Source organism: Bombus vancouverensis, chromosome 8 (genome assembly GCF_051014615.1).
Source record: "Bombus vancouverensis nearcticus chromosome 8, iyBomVanc1_principal, whole genome shotgun sequence".
NCBI classification, from domain to species: Eukaryota; Metazoa; Arthropoda; class Insecta; order Hymenoptera; family Apidae; genus Bombus; species Bombus vancouverensis.
In genome coordinates, this window is record NC_134918.1 from 15,479,778 (window position 1) to 15,493,603 (window position 13,826).

Here is a 13,826-nt window from a genome sequence, read left to right on the forward strand (position 1 = left end):
AATAATTATATTCTAATAGTGTTAATACAATAAATGTAACTAACATAGTACTGAGATTCCATTTTTTTCGTTTGCCCATAAAAAAATGGATCTAGTTATGAAAAAGACATAGTAAATAATACACAAATACTTTATTTCTTTAATGAATTAATTTTTTTATTTATCTAACTGTAACATGTAATTTCTCAGCTGCAAGTTTTGCTATTTGATCGTGAATATTGTGTACTTCTCGTTTTGATAATGTACGTTCCATATGTCTGTATATTATAGTGTAGCAGTGTGACAATTTCTTGGTCGTGGGGTGAGTGAATTCATCTTTTAATATAACTTGTTCTACTCTATCACCACCAACATCTCTTACTATATCGTAAAAATCGTTCGACGAGTAACTTTTATCTTCAGGCAACCAAAAACTTATATCATTTTTACACTGGGGATAAATGCTAATTGCCTGTAATACAGAAATTTAATTAAAAATTTTTCTTTTAATGCAATATTTATTAGTTTATTAATTTCTGTACCTTATATTTTATTGCTGTATTATGATCTTCAAATTTGAATTGATTTAAGAAACCAGTGTCTTTACTCCAAAACAATCTAATATTGGGGATATCATATAAACACATAGCTAGTCTTTCCAATCCCAATCCAAATGCCCATCCAATGCGTTCTCCTGCACCCGAATTTTGTAAAATCTCCTGACGCATAATACCACATCCCAATACTTCAATCCACTGATCTTTATAGAAGACTTCTAGTTCCCATGAAGGATGAGTGAAAGGAAAATATTGTTGAACCCATTTGCATTGAATTTCTACAATTACAAGTTCATATTTTACATCTCATACCAATTAACATCAGAGATTTTCCTTCTTCTTAAAATTACCTGATCCAAAGAGCACTTGTGCTAAACCCATTAAAGTATTTTTTAATTCATGTTCCATTAGTTTTACAGATTCCAAAGTATGACACGCTTGTTTTTCATCAGTTTCTATACCTCTATGTTCAAATAACCTTAACCCATCAGAATCATTCACATTTTGAAATACTTCCTCTGTTGTACATAATCTGACAACATCTACTTGATGGAAAACAGGATAATGTGTAGAATCTATTTCATCTCTACGATAAACATCTCCAACTACAATGAAATTGTTCAAACCCATTGAAATCAACTCTGACTGATGAGCTGTTGTATGAGATCTGAGCACAATATTTTGATTGACATAATAACAATCACTTTGGTTTCTAGACGGATGACCCTTTGGTATAAGAAGGGAATCAAAATTTTGAGTTACTGTAACTATAGGAGAGAGATTATCATATACACTAAATATAGGATTTCCGATACGGTTATAAAATTGCGTATGAAAATAATTAACAATACGTTGACGAACATGAGATAAAGGATGATATGGAGTAATGTGTAAATTTCTTCCCAATTTGGAAAAAATGTTTTCACCGATATTTGTCCAGTTATCTTTTGGAAAAATGTCACCTAATAATATTATTACATTGTTTTTTACAGCTTGACTTGTTGTACAAAAGGTTCTACCAAATAATATTTTTTTACTATAACGCCCAAAGTATTTCATCATGCACCTGTAAAAATATATTTTAATCATTATTTATAAAAGTATTTAAATAGTTAAAGCAATATAATACATTTGTAATAAATAACCTAACCGTTGCAGAATCATTATGACATGATATTAAACTCTAAATATTTTAGATTGGCGGGATTGTATTATTTTTCAATATAATTAATAGAAATTGGTACGTACACTAATTTATAACGAAAACTATTCTGCTTTCAAAAATTTAATATTAATATTTATTGAAGCATGAGTTTTGTATTTTCCAAAGGAAAGCATTAAACTAACTCACTGAAGCATGAAACCTTCTTTTTTATGCCATTATTGATTATAAAAATGTATTACTCAGAAATGTAATAATGAGTAAGTAGCAAAAAACAAATTTAAAGTAAAATGAGGAATCAATGCGTAAAATACAATGCATTTTAATTTGAGATATTCAGGATTAGAGTACATATATATACCACTATACACGTGAGATATCTATCTATGATGTATTTGATCTATGATGTATCGTAAATGATGGCTAGTAGTCGGAAGGTTATTTTGAGTCTCTATCGAAATCTAATTCGAGAAAGCAAAAAATGGAATTCATACAATTATCGGCAAGTAAAAATTATTAAGTTAATTATTATTGATTATAATTTTGCAATTGGACATATTAAAATTAATCAAACTCTAATTATTTTAAAAAATTGTTAACGACAGAATAAAAGATATTATTTTCACAAATGTTATTAACGTTTAAGTTATAAATTATATCCTTATTTGTTTTGTAAGAATCTAATCTTATACTTATTATAGGATGTATGCTTTACGTAAAATTCGACATGAGTTTCAACAGAACAAGACTATACAGGATAAAGAGAAGATCAATGAATGTTATAATAGAGGATTGGAAAGTCTTCAAATTATTAAGAGACAAGTAACAATTGGAAATCTTTATAGTACTAGGCCATTAATTATTGAAGCTATTGAAAATAAAGCTAATTTGAATTAACAAGAAAAATATAAAATTTATATTAAGATAGTGTATGTAAGTATATTCCTAGTAAATAGGGGGAGCGACAAAGTTTTAAAACTTGAATGATTAAAAATTAAATTAATGTAATTACAGTTAGTTACATACATTTAAGATTTATGTATCAATGTTACAAGTGTATTGACCTGTATGTAATGGACAGTCTGTCCAAAACATTCTACTAAGATAATTTAATAAAAAAATATGTATTATTGATATCACAAAATGTTTTTTATGTAATCAATGATAAATAATTGCAAGTAATTACTCATAACTAAAACATACACAGAACCATGCTAAATTTTCAAATTTAACGTAAGTTAGTTTAGAGGAATGTTGCGTGAATAGATCGATATTTTATAACAGAATAGGCACGCGTATAGTATACCGGATAATATTTTGCACGAATCTTTTTATTATTCGAATTTTCGAGGAAAATATGTGATATATGTATATGTTATATACAAGGTGTTATATACATAAATATCTTATTTATTGTTGTATGTTGCACGAAAATATTTCTTAGGACAAGGTTACGTTATTTGAAGGGCTACATGTATCAGCTTTTGCTCATGATTATCTTTTTTACGGGATTTTGAGACCATCAGTATTTTTTTAAATAGGGCTCTATATTTATTATCTGATACCTTTGTAGAAAGTGAAAAACAAATTCGACGATCTTTATAATTATACCATTCCCAACATTTAATCTTAAGATATTTACGTTTGAAGTATATAATACGTATATATATGTATTACATATTTAATTATATCAAATCGACAGGTGGCAAAATTAAAAAATGCAAATTTTTCGGCAGCTAAGCAGTATTTTTTAACTTATGAGGGCTGAAATAAAGGTTTTAGCAGAATATATTCTGAAGACTTGTTTAATAATTTTAATTGATAAACTATTTCAATTGTTTCGCGATGACAGATGGAGCATATTGAGAAGGTAGAGTTGCTCTACGTAAAAAGGAGTGTGACAAGTAGCGAACTGTTATAAATCATTTAGCGAATTAATAAAGAATTTGATCAAAATGGCCATGCGAAATTTAACAGAACCATTCATTTTAATGCGAAATAATGCTTTACAAAGCAAGCACATATATGCCGAACAAGTATGATATACATAACCTATAATTTACGAAAAATCGGCGACATTAATCTTTTCATGGGAAATTTAGAGATTAAATAATGGGATACAACATTTTAGAATTTGTCTGACCGAATGGCACTAGTGGCTTCGGATTCTGGTACCTCGGACAACGTCGAATTAAAAAATGTTAATTTGGAAAGTAACGCACCACCTGTATGGACAGATGCCTTGGAGGAGACTCAATATATTTTAAGTAGATTGCGTGTCAAAATAGACAGCTTAGTAGAGTTACATGCTAAACAATTAACTAGGCCAACATTAGACGATACATCACAGGTTTGTCATTAACCACAATGATCGTTATGCTAAAACTAAAGTATTCATATACTTTTGCCAGAAGATTAAACAATCCTTCTGATTTATTTTGATTACTTAATTATTAGAGAGCAAATCGTTAAAAACATGTCTACAGGAAGAGAGACAAATGGAACAACTGACACGAGAAATAGGACGTGCATTTTCTAGCGGTTATCATCAAGTACAAACAATAAAAACTGCAGCAAGGCATGCTACTGGATCTGTGGAACGTCAATTAGCCATAAGCGCGGTAATGGCACTTTCAACAGCTTTACAAGAGCTGGGTCTACGATACAGATCAGCTCAGAATCACTATTTAACACGTATGATTTATAGACATGTCTGATTTTCCTGTAGGCTGGTTACACGAAGAAAAAAATGTTTGACTTTGCTTAATTATTTTAGAGGTAAAGTCAAGAGAAGAGAGGAGTAACCAATTTTTTACAGAAGATCAGTCAATATTTTTAAATAATGCTGCAGCAGACACATGGTTAATGGAGTCAAACGAAACAAATTCAGATTCTTGGGATAATAGAGAACAACAACAACAAGATTCTGTACTTTTACAATTGGAGGATCCTGAAGATAGAATGAAATTAGCCGCAGAAAGAGAAGAACAGATTGGCAACATAGTTCAAAGTATAGCAGATCTCAGGCATATATTCAAAGTAAGTGGTTCTGAAGATTGACATATTGGATGAGTTTATGAACAATATTAAAATTACTGTATAAAATAATAAATAAAAAACTGTTCTTGAATAGGATTTAGCAAGTATGGTACAGGATCAAGGTACCATTTTGGATAGGATCGATTATAATATTGAACAGACACAGGTACAAGTACAGGAGGGTTACAAACAACTGAGAAAGGCAGACTCTTATCAAAGAGCCAATAAAAAATTGTATTGTATAGTCGTGCTTGCAGGCGCCATTATTCTAGTCAGTTTTCTTTTTGTTGTATTTAAAACATGAAATTTCTATTTCAATTTGCACGATTGCATTTTAGTATATAATTTGTTATTAATTATTTTTGTAAAAAATGAAAAACATGCTTACATAATGTATAATTTGGGCAAAAAATATTTTTCGATAAAATACTTTGGGAAATTTCTGATACAACGTAAACAGGAAAGTAACGTGGAATATAATTAAGCAGATACATATTTTATTTTTGTGACCGTATCAATTATTCTTTTCATTTCATGCTCGAAATCATTCCATAGTGTTGACTTATTTCCGGATATTTATTCCGTATTGTTTATTGTATACATCATTACATGTGACGGGGGTCTTAAGACATATATAATATAAATGTAAATATTAATAATCATAATTTTTAATTATATTTTGAATTTAAATTAACTGTAACATATATTTACGTTGAGATTACAGCTGTAAATTTTTAATAAAACAAAGAGTAGCTGAAACAAACGGAAATCAAATGTGTTCACAAATAAAATGAACCGTAAAAAGGCATGATAAATGTCGATCGGCAGATTGTCGCCTTTTAGCTGATTGACAATTTTAGTAGTCTAGTCTGGCCTGATGTAGTATAGTATACAAGAGAAAAAGATATATGAAAGGTGAACTTACTCTTGTGTGTGTAGTGTATTGCAGTTGTTTCCTTTCCTGTTTTAAAATAAATGAATATTTTATCGAACGTATGCTATGATTATTATATTATTTAACATTGACTTAAATATCATAAATAAATATTTTTTGATATAGTTTAATAGACATTAAGATAAATAATAACATTAGTTAACAATATTGAATTTTCATTCTTATGAACACTAAATAAATTTTCCTCGAATATTGCACTTTTTTTTATCACAGACTGAGCGGTACATATATTTTATATCTATATCGTTTATATATCTATGTCTATTTATCTATGTATATACATATATATAGACTGAATTTTTAAAAAAATATTACTGTTACGAGAGTTTGAACGATTTTCTTGCTTGCACGTACTTGTATACTTATAAAGATAATTATACATATAAATTATAGTATCTGCATATTCTTCGTTTGTTTCACACGGTATGTGCGTACTCGTGAATGTATGCAAACATGTGTTACATAAACTCCGAGTGTGGTATAATTATTTATTCAGTTTTATAAAAATCTTACGTTATACAAATTAGAAACGATTCGTTAACCAAGGAACAATAGAAATTCGTAAAATACGCTTTCTTCTGAGATTTATTATGTTGAAGAAAATTCAACCTATGGAATAGTACCTACCTATGAAGAAGTAGTTTAACGTTCAATATGTGATTCGCAATACTGCAATTCTGTAATAAAAAGTTTATTCTAATAAATGGAATGCACTAAATGCTGATGTTAAAGTCGTATGAATTTTATTGTATCATCTGTATGATCGGATTTGTTTTCCTTGGTCAAGATTCATGATAAAAACCTTAATATACTTGTATAAGCAGTTTCGTGTAGATTTTGTTAAAAGTACGCACGCATTTTGAAATACTAAGGGACAAATTTGCATCGAGCGATAAACAATTTGGATATCATTTACGCGTAAAAGAGTTTACGTTTACTTTGTTTTTATACACGGTGGTAGAAAGGTACATCAGCTGAATAGAGAAAAACGTTCCTGGATAAGTATAATACAGAATGTAGGAATAAAAAACGCGTGCGGTTTGTGTATGATTCTGCGGAGACTCAGAATCGATCGAACATGAGTTAAGAGGCTTGTGCGACTACACATTACTCAAGTGAAAGACGGAGACGAGGTATTTAGAATGTGAACTAAAATTGCAAACGCTCCACCGAGTATGTAACGTACGAAATTATCACCGACTAAAGGACCTAAAGCGTAAAGTCCAGATCTCGGGGCTTTGGTTACTTCATAAGTAAAATCGTCAACCTCGATAGGATTCGATTTACCATCTATGGGTTTCTCGAAATATTTACCAAGCCCGATACCGTCAGCTTTGAGATAGGACAAATCAGGCTTGTAACCTGTGAACGAACGAATTTTCTTAGCTGAAAATCTTTAACAAGCGAAACGAAAGTATGATTTGGTTTTGCTTTGTACGGATTTGATACATACCGATAAGGATGGCTACGGCAGAGACACGAAAAGCGTGTGCGCATCCGTCTGGGTCGACAAGGGTAACCATCGGATGTTTTTCGAATCCGGCACCATCGATGAAATCAGTATCATTTGCAGTAAGTCCGAGCAACGTGTACCCCGGTAATGCTTTGTATAGAGGATAATTAGTACCACCATCAGCCATCATCTCGTATACCTTGTGATATTCGGGATACATCGAGCTGGGTAGACCTTGCAATCTATCATAGATAGTGCGTATTTTCTCATCGTTTGATTTATTCCATTCGTTGGACGAGTCACGAAATGCGTGCAAGACGGGAATGCCATGAAAACGAACGGCCATGATTGCATCGGCAGCACTTAGTCCGGAACCGATCACTAATACCGGATCAATTGGTTGCCGTCGTTCCTCTACTTCGTTTGCTAAAATTGAATCGACCATCGAGTTTTTCCATAATCTAATTCCAAGTAATTTTAGCAAAGCTTAAGCTGCTTCGAGAGAAAAGGAAAGAAGCATTTCGCGTACCATGTTGCTGATGACTAATCAAATGAGCCAATCTTGATTCCAGCTTGTTTAGATCGTGCGTTACCCAATCAAGTTGAGAATCTTCGCCGGCTATACCCAATTGATTTGATAAATCGATCGTGCCTGTGGCAAGAACGACTCTCTTGCAGCGATAGCGAAACGGTTTCCCTGTTTGTTTATCGAAGCCATCGACTATCCATCCGTAACGATCTTGTTGTTGTTGTTGTTGTTGTTGTTGTTGTGGATGATGATGATGACGAGAATCGCAGCACGGTCTCACTGAAGTAACTACAGTCTCGCTAAAAAGTAAACGTCCATGTGATTAGCGGTTACAAGATGCGACACAACTCGCGAGCATTGCAACTACGATAAATTACTGTGCGAACCAACCATCGAAAGTATTGCTCCAACTTTTTTCTCCGTACGTAATCTTTGTAATAGGCAGCTACTGTACCGACAGAAATTCTGCTAGCCGTTTTACATGCACTCGGTTTCTCTTGAAAGGCATAGTACATGCACGACGGTTTACCCTCTGTCGAATTTGCTTTTTGAAGTTCTTCGGACTCGACCAACATCTCCCATTGTCTTATGTCTAAATCGGGCAACGACATCCATCGGTTCAAGCTGATGGTCAACACGTTTGGATCCATCGACTAACACACAATTAATTCATCAATTCTAAATTGAACCTTGAAACACGTTTAACTTGTGTAATGATAAACGTTCTCGCCTGTCGAACGATATTCGTGACGTATTCGTAAACTCTATCGATTCGAATAAATTGGTTAGGTGGAAGATTTGCGACTGCCGAACCGAAGGAAATACGTAGCAAGGGAACAAAGAAACCGAGAACAGATCAACAACATCGTTGATCGTTTCTTTACCGGCGGTATCGCCAACATCGGGGTGTATCGTCAGATTTCTTTGTCATCACCGCGGTACGCGGCTCAACTAACCGCAAGCCCGTTACCCGATAAAACACGTCCCACGTTCGTTACCTGCCATGAACCACCAGGTTGACCTTTACCGAGCACAATGTGATCGATCACTTTATGCTCAGGATGTTGCTCGACCGATTTCCAGGTAAGCAGAGACGGCACATCAAGGCCAGCATCGACACAAGGATGTTGAAGTTGGTCCATAAGAAGAGCCAAAGGCCGACCACCGGCTCTACCTTCCAGTCCGGAAGAAAGGCATTCCAATTTGCAACGCGTACTGCTCGCCAAGCCCCTTCCACCGCCGTTCCCCTGACATTTTCTCAACTTGGTATTCTCACTCTCGTGCCATCGATGGCATCTCGATTCATTCCCTAATTGTTGTTGTTCTTGACTCGTCCTATCGCAACATTCCTCGTCATCGTTTCCGGACCTCGTGCTCGAGTGTAATCTGGCTGTGAGCATTTCATCGGCGGGATGTGGTTCACCGGTATAATAAGGCCAATTTCCAGCAAGCATGAAAGAAAGGCATATTCCACTAGGTCCGTTTCCTGAACAAAACATACACACCACCCTGTGTATAGAATACAGACAATACCGATTCTTTTATCCTTTCGCACTGCTTTTTCGCGATACTTCGGCGCGTATTATCACGGGAAAAACGGCCGTTACCGTGTGTTTCCACCTGAAATCGTGTGCTACGATCTGTACGATCGTAGCACTTCACCTAATATATTGACCATATACGGAATTACCTGATCACGAAATCGATCAACGAGAATACCATCGTATCGAACTTAATTACACTAGAGGCCAAAAGATTCGATCGATCGGTATGGCTTACAGAGACTCTTCTGTCTTTTAGAATTTTAAGGATAATCTTGTAAGTAAAAGGAAGCGTTTAAAAGGAAACGTATCTCCTTTAAACGACACCAGGCAAATTTACGAATCTTTTGGATTCTAGTACAGGTATATATGTTACCTAGTGGATACAAATTTCGTATTGGCGAGCGAATCGTACCTATAATGACCACATCCTTATAGACGACGTCGTTATCGCCATCGTCACAACAATTTTGCATCGTTGTACCGATTTGTTGTTCTCGTTTATTCGGTCAATCGTTCCAATTCAACAGCTGTAACAAACAAATACCGACAATGTTCTGTAAATATCCTGTGTAGTCGTGGAAAAAACGAAGGAGCAAATCGCTCGATGTTTGTAAATGAAATGAAATGCGTGTAAACGTCAAAAAGAGAAAAAAGAAAATAAAGGGAATGAAGACTAGAATAAAGAGGAGAAAATAAGTATAAATATCGTAGGAAGTAGAGACATTTCAAGAAAACGATATTCAATTGTGCAATGATACGTGTATCATGTGCATACATAATCGCGACTGTCACGGTATATGATAAGACGCAAACCGGTACAATTTCATATCTATGATGCAAAACGCGGAAACCTGTATACTTTGCAGGAATCGCGCAACTCATCGTTCGATTACGACCATCCGGACAGCTATACAATTTAAAATCAAACGGTCGTTCATTTAGAAATTTATATCGATCAAAAGAAATTACTTTATTTTTCTGTTTGACATCATTTGGATAAATAATACGTACTTACGTAACACGTTATCTTCAACAATTATAAAACTTTCCATGCAAGAATAAATGTAAACTTGAAGATTTATCGAACTGTTTACCATTACGCTTCGTTACAGTAAGCTATTATCGATGATCTTGCTATACTCACATCTCTATATAAATACGTGTATACAGGGTGATTGGTAACTGTCGGTATAAGCGGAAAGGGGGTGATTCTACGTGAAAAAAGAAGTCGAAAATATAGAATAAAAATTTTTTTTTTAATTTTTTTAAAAATCTACAGTGAGATCCGTTATAACGAGACGCGATAAAGTGCACGCGTACCGAACCACCCTGTATATTTCGATCGGTATATGAATCAATTTCCCGAAACTTTAGAAAGAAATTTTACTTTCTCGCTTTGTTTACGATTATTTCTTACATACTTTTTCTAATAGATATTCTCTTCCTTCAAATGTTAAAATTGTCTCGCGTTTATGTAATCACATGGCGGCAAAAATTGCGCGGAAAATTTCAAACGCGATCGATCTAATTCTTTCATAATGATATTGAAGCAATCTGTTTCGATCATGCGGTTAAATATCCGTATCGATAAATTTACGTTAAAAAGTACAATATGCTCAACGAACTTATCCGCTTTCTTCTAAGCAACCGGATCGGAATACATCGGGCATTCTAAGAAGGTCGATACCAAGAAGAGTGTACAGGGTCACGATCGATATTGAAATAGAAATACTCAGATAGGAATGCTTATACTATGTTCAGTCAGTTTAAGTTAAGTTCGGATAACCTCGTTTCAAGTTAATGTGTTTTACGATTCGACATAGTCATTGAAAGATATAACTGTTTTATTAAGCGGCTCGATTCTTCGCAGTCCTATGGAAACTGATGAATCATCGTATAGAACCAGTCTCCTGTTCATTCAGTAATCAACTAAAAAAAACTTGCTCTCGCTATTCCAAGAATTTGTTTTCGCTTTGATATAGTGTTCTTTCGACCGACAATAAATCCCTGTAAAAAGCCATGGGCACTGGTTCCAATAAATTTATCGTTGAACACGACGCGCCATTAAAACTATAACGTAATATCATTATAATTAGATTACCTCGCGGTTCGTTACATGCTAAAACATAATCATTACCACTACTTGTCACTATAGTTCTGATATTGGGACACTCTCCTATTGTATTGCTGACTCAAAAATCGTAATAACTTGGACAGAGGCAAGAGCTACGATAGAGGGATCAGAGGGGGCGAGGAGAAAGATGGAAAAAAAAAGAAAGACTAAGAGAAAAGAGGAGACGAAAATTAATATAAATATATAATCGTATACGTAGTAAGTGATAGTGTAAAACAAACCAAATTTCGGCGTGGCTCACACACGAAATCGTATTATAATCAACTCCTATCAAGGAAACGGCCGACGTTATACTGAACCGTGAATCAGACGCGCGTTTCTTTTCATATCGAACGAATATCTGCTAAAAGGTTGCGACACATCGTGTCATATTTTTATGTACATAGCTTCTACTTTTTGTCATTCTTTTCTATCTTTAATCGTTAATTCTTAATTTAATCACTGTCATTAATTATTGCTATCGAATGGTTCCTATCATAATATTTCTAGGAAAACAAAATATATTTCTGTATTTTTATCGTTACTTTACATCTTATCAGATGACAAGCGTTCTTGTTTTGACGCATTTTTTTAATTTATTCAAATCATGTTACACCTTTGATCTATTAAATTGTATTACACATTTCTTTGCCTTGGCAGAATCGATTTTCGATATATGATGTATGTACGCATAGATGCTTGTGAAGTCGGGCATCCGTCGGCCGCGTACCTACATAACGTATTTATGGGTATTCGCTAACATTTGCTAACATAATGTGTGTACATATGTACATACATAAAAAGAAAATTCGCTGTCAGTCAGCGGTCGATATCGATTTGAAGACAGACTGCGGGTTGGCGATAAATACTCGTGAATACCTTCTTTCTCACAAGTATTGTTAAACGTTCGTGAATGTTTTAAAAATGTGCGTTTGATGCATACCAACTTTACATCAATATTCATTTATATGTACGAACGTGTGTATATATATATAATTTAAAATACCGTTTCGCTTATTCTGAAATATTAGTATTTATGATCATTCCAAGCTGGACGTGCAAAATTAACGAATACACTTTTTACAGTTGGCAATCGAAGCAAAACCGGTTGAAGGTTGCATGACAAATCATTTTACTTTTTTTTATCTTTTTTGTGTAATCTGCTGCTCGCTATCCACTTAAACCGGTCAATCCTTTCACTACTTTAGCAAATATTAAATTGTATATATATATATATTCATTCACCATCACAATTACGTTACTGTGTACGTTCTAATAAAGAACCTTGGATGATAATAATAGATAATGATAAATAAAAATACAATGATATCAATATAAATATTTTATATTAGATAGATCTATATGTTCTTACATAATTAACCTGCATATATGTATTTATATGCATACATATGTATTTATTCAACGAAAAATGACATTGACAATGAACGAGAAACTAGACGCATAGTTAAACTACGTTTCATCAACTTTGATTGATAACTTTAGATTTAAATGCTAAATTATATTCTAAGTCATAATAAGGATCTTTTATTCAATTATTGTGATTATAAAAAAATTTACAGCTTCGACTGGAATTACTAGTGATTCGGATCAAATATTAACTTGAAATCACGATAAATAGAATAGAGATATCTATTTAATATTAAATTAATATTTGTATTAATTTATATCGCGTTCCATATTTAGATATTCATATCTAAAAAAAAACTTACGACTATTGATTAGAAATAAACAGGATAAAATACACGAAATAAAAATTTATGATTGGTTTATAATAATTTGTTTCTTTTAACTATAATAGCTATTAGATTATCAATGTCAACGGTAAAACAACTATAAAAAAGTAAATTACAGCTTTAATTACCTGTTTCCGCTCTATGTGTAATTGCAGCATTCTATTTAATCTGGATTGCAAATTTTAGTCCGACACATCGCGTAGAAATTTTGTTGATCGACGTTTTGAACACATCCACTACCAACGATTATTTTCTGCTCCTTATTGCAAATCCTAACCGTCTCAAGTACCATATTCAAACTGTTTTCGTTTGGTTGACGTGAAAATTAATGTTCGAAGTTGTTTCCTATTTTTTTCATTTAATGTTCTCTGTTACTTCATAATTTAACAAGTATTCTTTGTTGAATCACGAAATCCTTTATAGATTCGATAATCTTTCCAACGTAAAACCACCAATAACTTCCAATAATTTCAGTTTTTGCTAAAAACTAATCTATTTGCGTTGCTGACACACCTCATCGTTGCATTGATTTCCTTTTTTTAGGTTAACTTTTATACACAGGACCGACAAATATCACTATGCTACTATGGCGGCAATTTCAAAACCAAATTTCAAGCAGTCTGTCTTTATATTACTCGATTTATGTAACTAAACTAAGCTAATCTAAAGACTAAAAACTTATATCTATAAATAATCCATTAAATACATACATTTGTTATTTTTTTTAAATATGTGAACAAT

At 33.1% G+C, this 13,826-nt stretch overlaps 4 protein-coding genes across 12 annotated transcripts; 2 read left to right on the forward strand and 2 right to left on the reverse strand.

The window, feature by feature from the left end:
• Window positions 1-112: 112 nt before the first annotated feature.
• On the reverse strand, window positions 113-3,982 carry PheRS-m (Phenylalanyl-tRNA synthetase, mitochondrial). 6 transcript variants are annotated; one of them, XM_076620547.1, is made up of 4 exons: window positions 3,921-3,982; window positions 887-1,602; window positions 522-814; window positions 113-451 (listed from the first exon to the last, which is right to left on the reverse strand). In XM_076620547.1, exons 2-4 carry the CDS (start codon window positions 1,596-1,598, stop codon window positions 161-163), a joined length of 1,296 nt encoding a protein of 431 aa, XP_076476662.1. In that variant the 5' UTR covers window positions 1,599-1,602; window positions 3,921-3,982; the 3' UTR covers window positions 113-160. The 6 variants fall into 6 exon arrangements, with proteins under 6 accessions (XP_076476662.1, XP_076476661.1, XP_033192638.1 ...); XM_076620546.1 differs by lacking the exon at window positions 3,921-3,982 and adding an exon at window positions 3,751-3,916; XM_033336747.2 differs by lacking the exon at window positions 3,921-3,982 and adding an exon at window positions 3,264-3,379.
• bcn92 (LYR motif-containing protein bcn92) lies at window positions 2,060-2,842 on the forward strand. Its single transcript, XM_033336872.2, has 2 exons — window positions 2,060-2,200; window positions 2,400-2,842. Exons 1-2 carry the CDS (start codon window positions 2,115-2,117, stop codon window positions 2,593-2,595), a joined length of 282 nt encoding a protein of 93 aa, XP_033192763.1. The 5' UTR covers window positions 2,060-2,114; the 3' UTR covers window positions 2,596-2,842.
• Window positions 3,379-5,733, forward strand: Syx16 (syntaxin 16). Its single transcript, XM_033336796.2, has 5 exons — window positions 3,379-3,734; window positions 3,830-4,048; window positions 4,185-4,392; window positions 4,475-4,737; window positions 4,832-5,733. Exons 1-5 carry the CDS (start codon window positions 3,654-3,656, stop codon window positions 5,039-5,041), a joined length of 981 nt encoding a protein of 326 aa, XP_033192687.1. The 5' UTR covers window positions 3,379-3,653; the 3' UTR covers window positions 5,042-5,733.
• Window positions 5,295-13,697, reverse strand: LOC117158082 (oxidative stress-induced growth inhibitor 1). Of its 4 annotated transcripts, XM_076620543.1 has the most exons (8): window positions 11,574-11,685; window positions 9,631-9,745; window positions 8,673-9,160; window positions 8,065-8,327; window positions 7,675-7,973; window positions 7,146-7,571; window positions 6,320-6,369; window positions 5,295-5,698 (listed from the first exon to the last, which is right to left on the reverse strand). In XM_076620543.1, exons 2-7 carry the CDS (start codon window positions 9,689-9,691, stop codon window positions 6,335-6,337), a joined length of 1,572 nt encoding a protein of 523 aa, XP_076476658.1. In that variant the 5' UTR covers window positions 9,692-9,745; window positions 11,574-11,685; the 3' UTR covers window positions 5,295-5,698; window positions 6,320-6,334. The 4 variants fall into 4 exon arrangements, with proteins under 4 accessions (XP_076476658.1, XP_076476657.1, XP_033192514.2 ...); XM_076620542.1 differs by having other exon boundaries at window positions 5,295-6,369; XM_033336623.2 differs by lacking the exons at window positions 5,295-5,698; window positions 6,320-6,369; window positions 11,574-11,685 and adding exons at window positions 6,419-7,054; window positions 13,214-13,697.
• Between the last annotated feature and the right edge of the window lie 129 nt (window positions 13,698-13,826).

What these genes read in the sequence shown, in the direction of transcription:
- PheRS-m (XM_033336724.2), bottom strand. An exon ending in ACAAGTGCTCTTTGGATCAG is followed by an intron (nt 815 to 886) that starts GTAATTTTAAGA and finishes TTGTAATTGTAG; the next exon opens with AAATTCAATGCAAATGGGTT. An exon ending in ATACAGCAATAAAATATAAG is followed by an intron (nt 452 to 521) that starts GTACAGAAATTA and finishes TCTGTATTACAG; the next exon opens with GCAATTAGCATTTATCCCCA.
- bcn92 (XM_033336872.2), top strand. Translation starts at nt 2,115, where the DNA reads ATGATGGCTAGTAGTCGGAAGGTTATTTTGAGTCTCTATCGAAATCTA. An exon ending in TGGAATTCATACAATTATCG is followed by an intron (nt 2,201 to 2,399) that starts GCAAGTAAAAAT and finishes TACTTATTATAG; the next exon opens with GATGTATGCTTTACGTAAAA.
- Syx16 (XM_033336796.2), top strand. Translation starts at nt 3,654, where the DNA reads ATGGCCATGCGAAATTTAACAGAACCATTCATTTTAATGCGAAATAAT. An exon ending in AGCACATATATGCCGAACAA is followed by an intron (nt 3,735 to 3,829) that starts GTATGATATACA and finishes ACAACATTTTAG; the next exon opens with AATTTGTCTGACCGAATGGC. An exon ending in ATCTCAGGCATATATTCAAA is followed by an intron (nt 4,738 to 4,831) that starts GTAAGTGGTTCT and finishes GTTCTTGAATAG; the next exon opens with GATTTAGCAAGTATGGTACA.
- LOC117158082 (XM_033336623.2), bottom strand. Translation starts at nt 9,691, where the DNA reads ATGCAAAATTGTTGTGACGATGGCGATAACGACGTCGTCTATAAGGAT. An exon ending in TAAGGATGTGGTCATTATAG is followed by an intron (nt 9,161 to 9,630) that starts GTACGATTCGCT and finishes TGTTTTGTTCAG; the next exon opens with GAAACGGACCTAGTGGAATA. An exon ending in TTGGAGCAATACTTTCGATG is followed by an intron (nt 7,974 to 8,064) that starts GTTGGTTCGCAC and finishes TTTACTTTTTAG; the next exon opens with CGAGACTGTAGTTACTTCAG.